Source organism: Sciurus carolinensis, chromosome 7 (genome assembly GCF_902686445.1).
Source record: "Sciurus carolinensis chromosome 7, mSciCar1.2, whole genome shotgun sequence".
In the NCBI taxonomy this organism is placed as follows: domain Eukaryota; kingdom Metazoa; phylum Chordata; class Mammalia; order Rodentia; family Sciuridae; genus Sciurus; species Sciurus carolinensis.
This window is the reverse complement of record NC_062219.1, coordinates 30,263,077-30,276,369: the sequence shown is the minus strand read 5'-3', so window position 1 is coordinate 30,276,369 and position 13,293 is coordinate 30,263,077. Positions and strand designations below refer to the sequence as shown.

The following is a 13,293-nucleotide window of genomic DNA, read 5'->3' as shown; positions in this document are numbered from 1 at the left end:
AGATAGCTCAGTCGGTAGAGTGCTTGCCTTGCAAGCACAAAGCCCTGGGTTCGATCCCCAGCACCGCAAAAAAAAAAAAAAAAAAAAAATTTAAAAGGCGGGGCGGGGATGATGTAGCTCGTTGGCAAAACGCCCCTATGTTCATTCCCCAGTACTGCAAAAATAAACAAATAAATAAAAACGCTATTAAAGAGTTCACATAATAGCTCCTCTACCAACTTTTATCCAGATATTAAAATGTATTTGCAGAGTTGATAAAGAATTTTTTTATTTCTTCTGTCTCTTGTTTTTCTTTCTGCTTTCTATTTTTGTGTATTTATGTATTCTTTCCATTTTTCTTGATTTATTAAGCAGTTGATATAATTTTTTTGACTTATTCAAAGATCAGCTCACAGATTTCTCCATTTCTTCTGTTTTCAAATTCATTATAAACACAGAAAAGTTACACTGCAGAAAAAGTCAATCACCTTATCCCTACTTACTATCACAGATAACAGTGATATATCTGGAGTTCTGCTATCAATATATGCTGGATAATGTTTGTGGCAACATGATGTTTGAAATTTATAAGCCAAAAATGTAATATCTTTGTTAAAATGTTTATAAGAGTTAAAAATAAGCAAACTCAACCAATGTCACTTCCATTTACAAGTTCTACCTTGAATTTTAATTTACACATATGTGAACAATTAGGACACTTGTACAGTGTTATTTTGGCCTTCAACTTTTTGTTTTATAAAGACTTTTGGTACTTAAAAATCTTTGAAAATAAGTAAGTTTATATCCTCTAATCATAATCTCCCCAAAAAGCTTATGAAACAACAAATATTCTTAAAATGTTCTTACAACAAATCACTCAAGCTTTTTCTTAAGGAAAAGAAAGAGGAAAGAATGGAATAATTAGATCAAAAATTCCAGCTACTGAAAATTAACCATACAATCAAATTTTCAATCATAGTTAAATATACTACTCAAAATATGCTTTAAAAAAATGCAAATTTTCCTTGATATAAAATATTCTTGTATTATTACTGTCCATTCACTATTATGAACAATCACAGTAAAATTAAAATTCTAATATATTTCATTATTAATCATTTTAGGCAAGAAGTACAGATAATACTACTTTTTTACTATACCTTGATCAATTCCACTTAGCTGATGGTTCAAAAGAGAACTGGCAGAATCTTTCAGGTCTTCATAATCATACTCTTCTACGGGCTCAACAACTGAAGGCTTGTCACGTCGTGAGTAAATAAACTGAGCAGCTAGAAAGTAAAGTAATGCTGTGGTGTAGCCATTTTCCATTAACTATTTTCTCAAAAGTTTTAAAAAACTTATTTGCTCAGTTAAGAAAATACTAGAGACTTATTGTATAATTAAGAAAATTAACAACAGTTTTCATTTCCCAAGAATTATTAATGTCAAAATACAAACACCACCAAGCACACGTCTTAACTTTTGAACAATGCACACTTTCAATCATTCACTGACACTATAACGAGTATTATATACCTAACTACAATTTTCAGACATCAGTCTGTACTCTTATGCAATACGAGCCAGTGTCATTACTAGTGACACTAGTCATTACTGGGCATTACATATTGCATTAAAAGGAGGAAAGACATTCCAATATATGCCAATATATGCTTGAGTGCTATTAATGAACTAAAGTAAGCAAAAGGGGAAATCATCACACATGTCCAAAGTACTAACACTTCCACCTTAACTATCTGGTCTACGGAAATCAATCCCAAAGATTGTTCAATTACAAGGGAATAAAATTAACCAATGTTATGAAGAACAAAAATATAAATAGAATATACAAAAGGTAAGGTGGCAGTAGAGTTTTACATTACTAAGCTTTCTTTAAGAACATGTACCATATTCAGTCCTCACATAGGATGCCTACATTTTACTTTTGTATGTGTTTTCAGAAAGACATTACTTATAAGAGAGAAATTGTGTGTAAAATTTACAAATAGTACACAGAACATAATAAACACCTGTAATGGGGGCTGAGGCAGAGAATCACAAGTTAAAAGCCAGCCCAGCAACTAGCAAGACACTGTCTCAAAAAAAAAAAAAAAAAAAAAAGAGTAAAAGGGCTGGTGATGTAGCAGTAACACACCCCTGGGTTTGATGACCAGTACCAAAAACAAAAACAAAAAATAAATAAACAAACAAACAAAAAAAACATGGCTTAGGTGTAATACCTATAACTGAGAAGGCCATTGCACAGATGCTCTCAATTCACAGTATAAATCGATGGCCTTATTATAACAGGAAGGCAAAGAAGAAAAATGTAATAACATATTTTAAAAGCCAAAAGAATAATACAGATAGGAAAGTGTTGCAGAAGCACAGAAGGTTAGAAACTGAAGACTGAAACAGTTTTAATAAAAGGTAAGAAAACAGGAAAAGCAGAAGAGATGGAAGAGCTCTTAGAGAAGGAGAAATGAGTAAGAGACATACAGAGAAATTGAAAGAATTCAACCTATTCTATAATGCATATTTCCTTACCACAAATCAGCTCATACTAATTGGTACACAGGGGAATGATGAGGGTATAACATTAAAGATGCTTTAATTTCTAAAACTTATCCCCCAACATTTCAATGTTCTGCATCACCATGTAATAGCAACAGGTTGAAACCCAGTACAGCAACCAAAAAGGAATATAATATTGCAACTCTGGTTATACTGTAAAGCCACATAGCCCCACATTCTTCTCTTGACTCAGTTTGGCCATATACCCCGTTTGAGAGTGCTTACTGTTTGTCTCTCCCAAGATCTTTGAGCACTTTGCCTCTGCAACATTACTCATTAATTTCAATCCTTTCTTACATTTTCCATCAAGTTTTTACAATTTGTTTTAAATGTACAGACTTGCATTTATGGGAATATTTCTTCACTAGGAAGTTAATGTATCTTTTCAAATGTGCAAGTATTTTTATTAAGATGATTAGTTTTTGTTAGTACACCATAGGTTGAGCAATCTGTCCTGATCCTACTTCTTCCCATAAGCTATTTTTAGTAATTAATTTTGAAGACCACAAATTACTTCAGGAATTAAATATTTCTGAAATATTGTGTATGTGTATCTCTCTCCTTTCTTTTAAGTAATGATATGCCTTAAAATTCAAGACCTCTAAGGTTTAACATAGTGCAGTATACTAAAAACTGTAAACAGGGTCATCTTGAGTCTGGTAATTTACAAACTGCTCTTCTGGCTTTTAAACTGTATTCAGTTTAGCCTAAATTTAACAAATATACTTCCTCTAGCTTCTTCTCATACCTTTAACTATGAGGAAGAAATCTAAGATAAATCAAAACATTGAAATCATGATGTTTCCTCAACAAAGTTTCACTTAGAAAATACCGACAGGGGCCAGGTGTGGTGAGGCACGCCTGTAATCCCAGCTGCTCAAGAGGCTGAGGAAGGAGGATCACTAGTTCAATGCCAGTCTCAGCAAAAGTGAGGCCCTAAGCAACTCAGTGAGACTCTGTCTCTGAATAAAATACAAAACAGGGCTGGGACTGTGGTTCAGTGGTTGAGTGACCCTGGGTTCAATTCTCCATACCAAAAGAAAAAAAGAAATACTGGCAGGGAAGAGGCAGTTCTTGATGTACAGGCTTCTACTCTACCTCACAGGAGCTATTCTTGACAGGGGAGGGTTCCTAATACCACTACACCCTCCCTCACACATAAATCCAACTCACAAACCTGTACTATTGCCATTATTTTGGAAGTAGTAATGGTTTGGTTTGCTAGGGAGGAATGCAGGGTAGGAAAACTAGTTACTGGGGGAGAGAAAGGAAGCAGTCCAAACCTTTGAAGTTGAAATGAGAGCCCAAAGGCAAGAAGTGAAATAAAAGTTATACCAGAGAAAAGCATGATGAGAAAATAAGATATAAAATACTATTCTTCTTTAAACTCTAAATTTTAAAGCACTATGATGGAAAATAGATAAAATAGATTTAAAAAAAATAGATATCCATAGTGATTTTTCAAATTTAAGGCATTTTAACAAACACAAAAGTCCAAAGAATTCAAAAGCTAACTCCTGAAACTACCTAAAATTGTTTCCTAAACACCTTCAGGTCAAAATCATGGGAGCATGCAAAGATACAGCTCTCCAAGTTTCATCCCTGGAACTTCTGATGCAGTGGTGCTGACACTGAGCAAGAAATATGTATTTTTACCAATTACTTCCACTGGTTCATATCATTGGAGAAGGTTAGGAAACTCTGACCTGTCAGTCTCTCCTCTCATCTATCACACCTATACTCCATTCTGTAAACTGTCATCAGTTACCTGCCTAAAACACTATCCCCCTGACTTAAAAACCTCCAATAAGTTCACACTACAAACACAAAATTTAAAACATCTTCCACAATATTGTTCCTACTTCTCCTTGCCTGGTTCTTTTTCCTGCTACATCTTGGGTGAATTCTTTGAGTCTCTGGAAACAAGACTCACTAAGAGGCTACTGCTTAAGCATGTTGTTTGCTCTACCTGAGGTGCCATTTTCACTCCCAAATTTGCCAGCCCAGTTCCCATGTCCTGCCAGAAGCCTACCCAGAGGACTCCAGTCAGGTTCATGCTCTCCACCTACCAAACTATTACAATAAGCTGCGAATGGGCCTTTATAAGCTGCCTTATAGCAAATTAATGGGAGAATACATTAGAACAAAGTTTTTCTTACACATAAATTGATACCTGATAAAGATTTTGAACTGGGATAGAGCAAATAAGAATTATTTCTAATCATATTAGTTGATACAAAAAGACATACAAATGGTTCTACATGTAAGCTCTTTTTTCTATACCTACTCTTCAACAAACATTCAATACTCAGTATCAAAACCAATCTTTCTATAGGAAATTAAAAAACTATTACATTTAGAAATCACCTTTCCATCAGGAAAACTGCACTTAGTTGAATTCAAAACAATACAAATGTGCTGGTACAATTTAGAGAGAAATTCCTATTAACTGGCAAAGTAACTCTATTACCAGACTTCAACAGACTATTAATTAGTAAGATCATCTCTTCAATGAGACCACTGTTTGCTTTTATTTCAATTAAAAGCATGTTGGAAAGGGGGAAAAAGTAAACACAAAACATGCAGATTAATTTTTACTTGATGAACTTCTCAAACTCAATTAAATTTACCTCCAAATTCACATGCTTTTGCTCAAAATACAAGTTTGTCAAAGAAGAAATTTGAATTATCCTCCTTTGATAATGATAGTTACTTGTTGATGTGTAAAAAAGTATCTCTCAAAGCCAGAATACCCAAAATATAAATATACACAAGATCAACATATGCTCATCAAGAACTATGAAAGACACATGGATAAATTGTGATCCTATCCTCAAGAAAGCTAGGCCACAAATGCAAATATCAGAAAAACAACTTTGGGTCAGGCATGGTAGCTCATGTCTATAATCCCAGCAGCTCTGGAGGCTGAGGCAGGAGGATTGAGAGTTCGAAGCCAGCCTCAGCAAAAGTGAGGCACTAAGCAACTCAGTGAGACCCTGTCTCTAAATAAAATACAAAACATGGGCTAGGGCTGAGGTTCAGTGGTTAGTGCCCCGAGTTCAATTCCCAGTACCAAGAAACAGAAACAGAAAAAAAGAAAAAGAAAAACAATTTTGGAAGGCCTGACCTTCGTACTATAAGTTCATTATTCAATATTAAATGTTATTTATCCAGAAAAGCCCACCTAAATGAGAGTAAGCCTGCAATAGTAAGGTGTCTTTTGGGAATCACTGTATGAAGGGTTCTACCCTTATACAAACTATATTTGACCAAGTTTCAAGTAATGAAGACCTCAACTCTTGTAAATCTCTTGAATCTATGTCCAAATCCAGAAGTACACTCTTGCCATAAACAAATGGTTCCCAATGCCACAAACACAATCCAGTGGGTTTTTTAAAAACATGGCTGTGTCTCACCCTGGGTTTCTAACTCTTGGTTCCTCTCCACCTTCACCTCTAAACTGCATTTCTAACAAGCTCTCAAGTGATGATGATGGTACAGGGACCACACTTTAAGAACACTGTCCAAAAAAAAAAAAAAAAAAAGAACGCTGTCCTAAATATCCTCATCTACCCTAGATTAAAGTCTTCTAATTAGTCTGCCTACATCAATTTATGTACTGTACTTCTTTCAATCTACTGTCTGCCCTGCAGAAGAGATGTTTTTAAAATTCAATTCTAATACTACACCCATATCACCTTCTCAGTTACACAAATGTGTCTTGCTCTCTACTGCACTTCAAATGTGAGTGATAAGGACAGAGCTACCAGGCATCACTTTGTTACCTCTAAAATTTAAATTACCTTGTCAACTGTGATACTGAATTGTAGGAGCACCAAAGGGAATACCTAAGGGAATTAGGTAGGGAGAACCTAAGGGAATCCTTGGAAAAAGGAAAATTTCTTTTATGCCTGTATCCCTATAAAACTGTATCCTGTATCTTCTGAATCCCTCAATAAGGAGCTCTGAAAGAATGCTGGTTATTAAGTTATCTCTCAGTTTCTAACCCAAATTTACGTAGCTTTCTAATGCTGATGTTCAAGTTTTACAAAGTACATTTCCTCTTTGACAGTTGGCTCCCTTTTAGGATGAGCCACTAAGATGCTAAAGGGAGACTAGAAGGCTGGAGGAAGAAGGCCCAAGGGAGACTAGAAGCCTGGAGGAAGAAGGCCTTCGTTCCCTCCCTTTTTTTTTTTTTTGGTGGAGTGGGGGAGTGCTGGGGATTGAACTCAGGGACACTCCACCACCAAGCCACACCGCCAGCCCTATTTTGTATCTTATTTAGAGACAGGGTCTCACTGAGTTGCTTAGCACCTTGCTTTTGCTGAGGCTTTTAATTCGCAATCATCCTTCCTCAGCCTCCCAAACCACTGGGATTACAGGCAGGCACCACCATGTCCTGCTACTCCTTCCCTTTTGTTTCTTGTTCTCGTCAGCATCACCCTGGCAATACTTCATCTTGTAAATGCAGTTTGCTCCAGTAAACAGTTATTAATATAAGTTTTCAATTTTTCCAGAATTCCCAGAATCGACATCAACTTGCCTCTTTACTCCCTAGATCTTAAGAGCAGAGAGTAGATTGGAATTATCTCTTCAAAAGGCTGAAACCCGGCTTCAAAAGGTCCCTTCAGAGGCACAAGCATCAAGGCAGCGGGCTCCCTAGTCCCTTGGGTGAACCTCAGAGGCAAAGCAGCAAAGCAGAACCCTGTCCTTGTGGTCTAAGTCCCATTTCCACAATCTTCAAAAAGATCAGCTTCAACCTCATCCATTTGTTCTACTCAGAACTAGAGATGGTAAATACTTCTTGTAGTTACTACCTTCTTGATATTCTGGTTGTCCTTTCTGTAGTATTTGTTTTGTAATATCTGCTCAACAACTTCTTTTTGTATTAAATTCCCTCTGATAAAATAACTGGTACAATTTTCTTCTACTAACAGAATCCTGAACGACAACAATGAAACAAGGAAGAGAGAAAAAGCCATGATTAGGCTAAATAAATAAAGTATTTGATCTTAAGAGCAGCCCTACAAATAAAAAGCCAGATGCATTTCAGAATAACAAGTAACAGGAAGAGATGACAGGAAGAATAGAAGTATTAAAGACAAGTTCTAGAGCAAGGGATATATTTGGTCTTCAAAGTCTGAAAATAGACTAAAGCAGGTATAGTTTACAGTACATCTCAGTACATTATAGGGTAATTACAATGAGAAGGGTGACTTAGACCATTAGAGTTGCTATAACAAGATATCATATAAACTGGACAGCCTACAAACAACAGAAATTTATTTCTGAAAGTCCTAGAGCTGGTAAGTCCAAGATCAAGGCAAGTTCTGGCTCACAAACAGCACTTACTTGCCATGTCCTCACAAGGTAGAAAGGCAAAAGGATCTATCTAAGATCTTTGCTAGAAAGGCACTAATCCCATTCATGAGCACTCTGCCCCCATGACCTAATCACCTCCCAAAGGACCTACCTCCTAATATCATCACCTTGGGTATTAGGATTTACATATGAATTTGGAGAAGACAAACTTTCAGACCATAGCAAAGAGCTCTGAAGGTAATGGTAATTATATTAAACCTTTAAACTAAAGGTGTGGAAACTGAATTTAATGGATTATACTTATGCAACACCTAACTATAGTTAAATCATATCCCCTTTTTAATGCTACATTAAAATTTAGCAGGACATTTTCACCCACTGTATGTAATAGGCTAAAATTGAAGGAAAATGTATTATTAGAGAAATGTGTAAAAGAAAGGTTAAAAAAAAAACTCATTTTTTTTTTTTTTTAACTAGAAACGAGTGTATTCTTTATATGATGACAAAGAAATCTTTGAAGAGATGAACAGAAGATGCAGCTCTGCTGTGAAATCATACAGGAATCTGAACTCTAAAATCTCTCTGTGGCTCTATCAAACAGAGACCTAGCTTAGGCACACCTGTAATCTCAGTGACTCAGGATGCTGACACAGGAGGATCTCAAGTTAAAGGCCAGGCTCAGCAACTTATTAAGACCCTACCTCAAGAAAAAAATGAATAAAAAGGGCTGGGGAAGAAATATCCTGCATTCATTCCTGGTTCCACTAAAAAAAAGGTCTGAAGTATAGGTATTTGGTATTTACCAAACTGCTTAAAAGTAGATAATCCCGGAAGTACTAAACTTCACACTGTATCCCATAAATATGCACAATTATTGTGTATCAATTTTTTTAAAAAAACACTAAAGTACTGTAAAATAGGAAAGTGGAAATCTCACTCTAATATTCAAAATAGCCTTAGAGATATAAAATTAACTGCTGTCTACCTCCAAAGGTTTTAGACCTTCATTACTGACTAAATTACCATTTTAGTGCATTTAGATCAACTGCATGTTGCAAAGAATATTGGAAAACTCAGTCTTTAGAATTTTCTTCAAACTGTTAAAACTGAATGATGTAGTAAAAACCTTAAATGTTATTCATGGGTAAAGAAATCAACATATATGTATCTTTTTAAGCATTACATATTATAGTCTTATAGAACACTCTGGCTCTCAAATGACAATAGTATTTACTTGACATTTTTCAACATTCATATTAAGGAAACTGAACTGTTTTTTAAAATTCACCTGTTGATGGCGAAATACAATAATCATCCTCTACAGATTGACCATAGAAATCATCATCTTCAAAATCTAAAATCAAAAAAAGAAATAAATTAATTTACAAGTTCTTTTTATATCCTCCCTTGTTAATGATATATCTAAATTCTCTGTCAAAATTTTTAAAACTTGGAAATGTCTACTTTTCCAAAAAAATTCTAATAATTCCACTTACAAAGTAGATATTTACTGACATTCTATGTTTATAAAAATATACATGATTCTTCCACTTTTAAGTTGACTTTTAATAAGTTTTTCCAAATTTTCACTCTATGTGATCAAAAAATAACAATAATCCTATAGCAATAAGCTCAAATTGTCTTTCCAATGTTGACAAAATCTTTAAAAAGTCATCCATCCATGTTTTTCACCAAGTGCTCTCTATAGCCACATGCTTCTTTTCAAAAGAACTGACTAGCATGTCTAGGTCCCAGGAACAGTTTTTCTTCACTGTACAGCTACGAAACCTCCACAAAATCAGCTTACCCCTAAAATACTCACTTTCTTTACAGCTAACTAGCCTCTCTTCCTACTGACTGGAATAAGCTCTTTGCCCAGATTTCCCGAAGGTTGTTTCTTCTCCTAGCTAAGGTTTCAGCTTAAATGCCACCACTTTCCAGAAGTCTTCCCTGACCACTCTGGGTAATGCAGCAAGCCTCCCTACCACCTTTGCCCTCTAGTACACAACTTCAATTTAATGTCTTAAAAGAACCCCACCTGTTTTACTCCATAAGCATATCATCAGGACAAGAATTGGTTTAGCCAAGTTCCTGGCACACACTTGGTAGTAAATAATTATTTGTTTTATTACAAATTAATGAATCAAACTATTTAAAACTAAAAACCCACAAGGAAACAATTTTACATACATATATTCATTCACTGATTTAACAAACACTAACATTCAACCAGGGACTACTTGAGAGGCACTTGCATTACAAAAGTGAGCACATTTCCAATTCTCCCCAAATCAAAAATCTGACAGGGAATATACATAAGAAAATGGCAACTACAAAACTATACATAACAAGTGTTCAACATGAGATTTACAGGGCAATAATATAAACACACATATGAACAAAACTAGAATTAGGAGTAAACTGCTAGGAGATCCCCAGGAATATAACATCCGAAGAAACAAAGGATAGAGTTAGCCAGTTTTGAAGGTATTCATGCATCAGAAACATCATGCTTAAATGCTGATACCAAATATGATTGGCAGAGAAAAATCAGACAAAAGGTATTCATGGATAAAAATGTATATTATTATTAGATCATAATCCCAATTTAATAAATAACAATTTGTTATTTAAAAAATGAGGGGTCATTCACATAAAAAAACTATATATTTTCAGTCATTATGTCAACAAAAATCTTTACTAAGTCAGATTGTCAATACTGAATTGGATCCTGAAGTGCTATAATATAAAAACATTTGAAATATTTACTACAAGTAAGACCTTATACTGGCTACTGAGTCAAATACAAAATTAAAGTAGAGCTTTTAAACTAGTATATGAGGCAACCATGTAAAATACTATCCAAACTACAGAGAAAAAACAAAGTAGGAGTTAAATGAACCAAAGAATTTTAGAGCACAAACACTAATGAAGTTAAATTACTCAGGTGAATTTTTTTAAATTATTGAGAGTCCAAGGGAAATCTTAACTGGGAAGAACAAATAAACTGGACCCTAAAGATATATAAACTTTTATAAGCAGGAAAGAGGAATGAACTTCCCATGCTACAGGAACTGCTTGGTTATGATGTCATCAATTGTTCCAAAGAAAACATGGCAACCTGACCTCAGGTGGTCAAGATGAGAAGATATTTAGCATTCAATCCCTGCAGGGCAGTCAAGAACCTCTCCTCCAGCAAACTTTCCTTAATACAGAAATCCTGCTTCACCCCAACCCCTAACCCATTCTGAATTACTCTTTTGTAGACCCTATACCACTCTGTCATTACTTTTTGTAGTCTCTCTCACTATCATGTTAGTTTTTATTATCTCCTTAGATTACCCTTCAATATCTTAATGTCATTCCCCAACCTCAGTACTTTAAGCACTCAACTATGGTTGGTTAAGGAAATAATGGCTACTAAAGAAATGCATGAATAATAATAAAACCTATTCATGTCGTTTAGTTTATAATTGCACAAACACCTCCTAATCAGGCATAGTGACACAGGTCTGTAGTAGCACAGGACGCTAAGGTGGGACGATCACTTAAAGGAATTCAAGGCCAGCTTAAGAAAAATAGCAAAATCATGTTTCATGCACACAAAAAAATCTGTCTCATCATTTCTCAGGTGACAGCGGCCCACATGACTATGTTTACAACCACCAGAACACTTACTTAAAAGGATCTCCATTCTAACACATATCAGGCAGACTGTACTAGATCAAAGTCTCCAAATGTAGCACAGGGTGTTAGTTGCCTAAATCTACTACATCATATTGATATTTAAAAACAATCTACTGGGGGTGCCAATAATAACCACCAACACATTAAATGCTACATGATTTGCACTTTACAAAGCAATAGGTCTTTATTCCTGTTCTACATTAGTCCCTATGTGTTTCTATTTTCCTTTTGTATGATGCTTGGTAATGCCTATAATTAGGCAATGCATGACACCCTCCTTTGAAAATTACTTTTAGCTCCTTTGAAACTACTAGAGAATTTTCATATACCCATTTGTGATTTTTTTTCAGTTTTTTTCATGTAAGTTATTTTCCATGCCCTTTATTCTAACACTGCTTTTTACTTCCATTTCAAAATATGTATATTGAGTACTAATGGTCAAGAGCTGAGTACACACCTCAAGATTATCTGATCGACTTATTCTGTGGGTCTTTTGAATATCTTCTCTGTCTTCTACATTTTTTTACTTGAAATTCATTGAAAATAAATTAATGTTACTTCAAGCTAAGTTGTGTGGTAAAAACATGTGGACATATACAAAAAATTTACCATGTAAATCTTAAACAATTACAGCAGATCAGACGAACATGGGCACTAAGTCGATCTGTGTTTTACTAATACACAACTTTTTACAGACATTTCTAAAAGGGGAAACAGGGTTAGAAGGAGACACTCAAGTGCCCAACCTGGGAGAAAACAACCGGATAGGTGATAATATTATGTGCCTAATACATCGGATCCTAACCTCGCTAAATATCCTTCCTATATGAAGCTGTGCGGCACCTACCCCTACCCTAAATAAGATAAATCCCAGAAGGCAGAAATTACCAGTTAACATCATTAGCTCTGAGACGCCCTATTATTTCCCAACTGGGCCTCCACGAATTTCGGCTTGGCGCCACTGAAGAACTCGGACTGTAGTGAATGTCAACGGGCAGGGTCCCCAGCTGGAACAGTGAAAATGTCCCGGCGTGGCCCTTTCACCTACCTTCGTCGTAGTTATAGCCCCGGACATTCCGATGCCGGGCCATGGCGGCAGGTAGGGCGTTTGCCACAGCACTTTCAAAAACAACCTTCTTAGATACTGATAAGGCGCCAACTGCGGACAGAGGACCACTTACGCGCCATCTTGGCTTCCGGCAGGCCCCTGCGCCAAGCGCCTGCGCACGCGCGACGTCTCATCCGCGCACTGCGCGACGGCAACCTCTCAGGGTCACACACCGCCTCCTGAGAACGCATGCGCACTCATACTCATGGAGGGAACGTTTCCGAGCGGCCCCACCCACAGACAAGTTGACTGACGTGGAATTTCAAAGCTGGGAAATTCCGCCGCCTACAACTTGCTTGCTTGGATTACATGTTACCAGCCGAGATCTTTGACCTACTCCAGCATTCTAGATTGTTTTCCAAATTTCATTTCTAGTAGTATCCTGAAAAAGCTGCCTGTGTGTTCAGTAAGAGTAGAACTTTTTTTTATCTAATTTTACATCTTTGAGACATAGTTAGACACGCAAATTTGTATAAAATGCAGAATAAGAAATAGGCCAGGGACGGGGCACCATTTTTAAACAAACATATATGGTTAAATTTAGATTTGGCTGCTGTAGACCCCCATGGTTTTGCATAATTCACTTCATACATGGACTCCATCCTTCCTTAACACTCTAAAAA

The 13,293-nt window shown here is 35.9% G+C and overlaps 1 protein-coding gene across 1 annotated transcript in view; it reads right to left on the bottom strand.

Moving 5' to 3' along the window:
- The window catches only part of Hbs1l (HBS1 like translational GTPase), an 89,944-nt gene extending 77,148 nt beyond the window's left edge, over nt 1–12,796 (bottom strand). The window contains exons 1-3 of the mRNA XM_047558065.1: nt 12,611–12,796; nt 9,164–9,229; nt 1,140–1,268 (exon numbers count right to left, since the gene is read on the bottom strand). Of these exons, the coding sequence (XP_047414021.1) occupies nt 1,140–1,268; nt 9,164–9,229; nt 12,611–12,653 (238 nt within the window). The 5' untranslated portion in view covers nt 12,654–12,796. The remainder of the gene's footprint in view (nt 1–1,139; nt 1,269–9,163; nt 9,230–12,610) is intronic.
- Nucleotides 12,797–13,293: the final 497 nt, after the last annotated feature.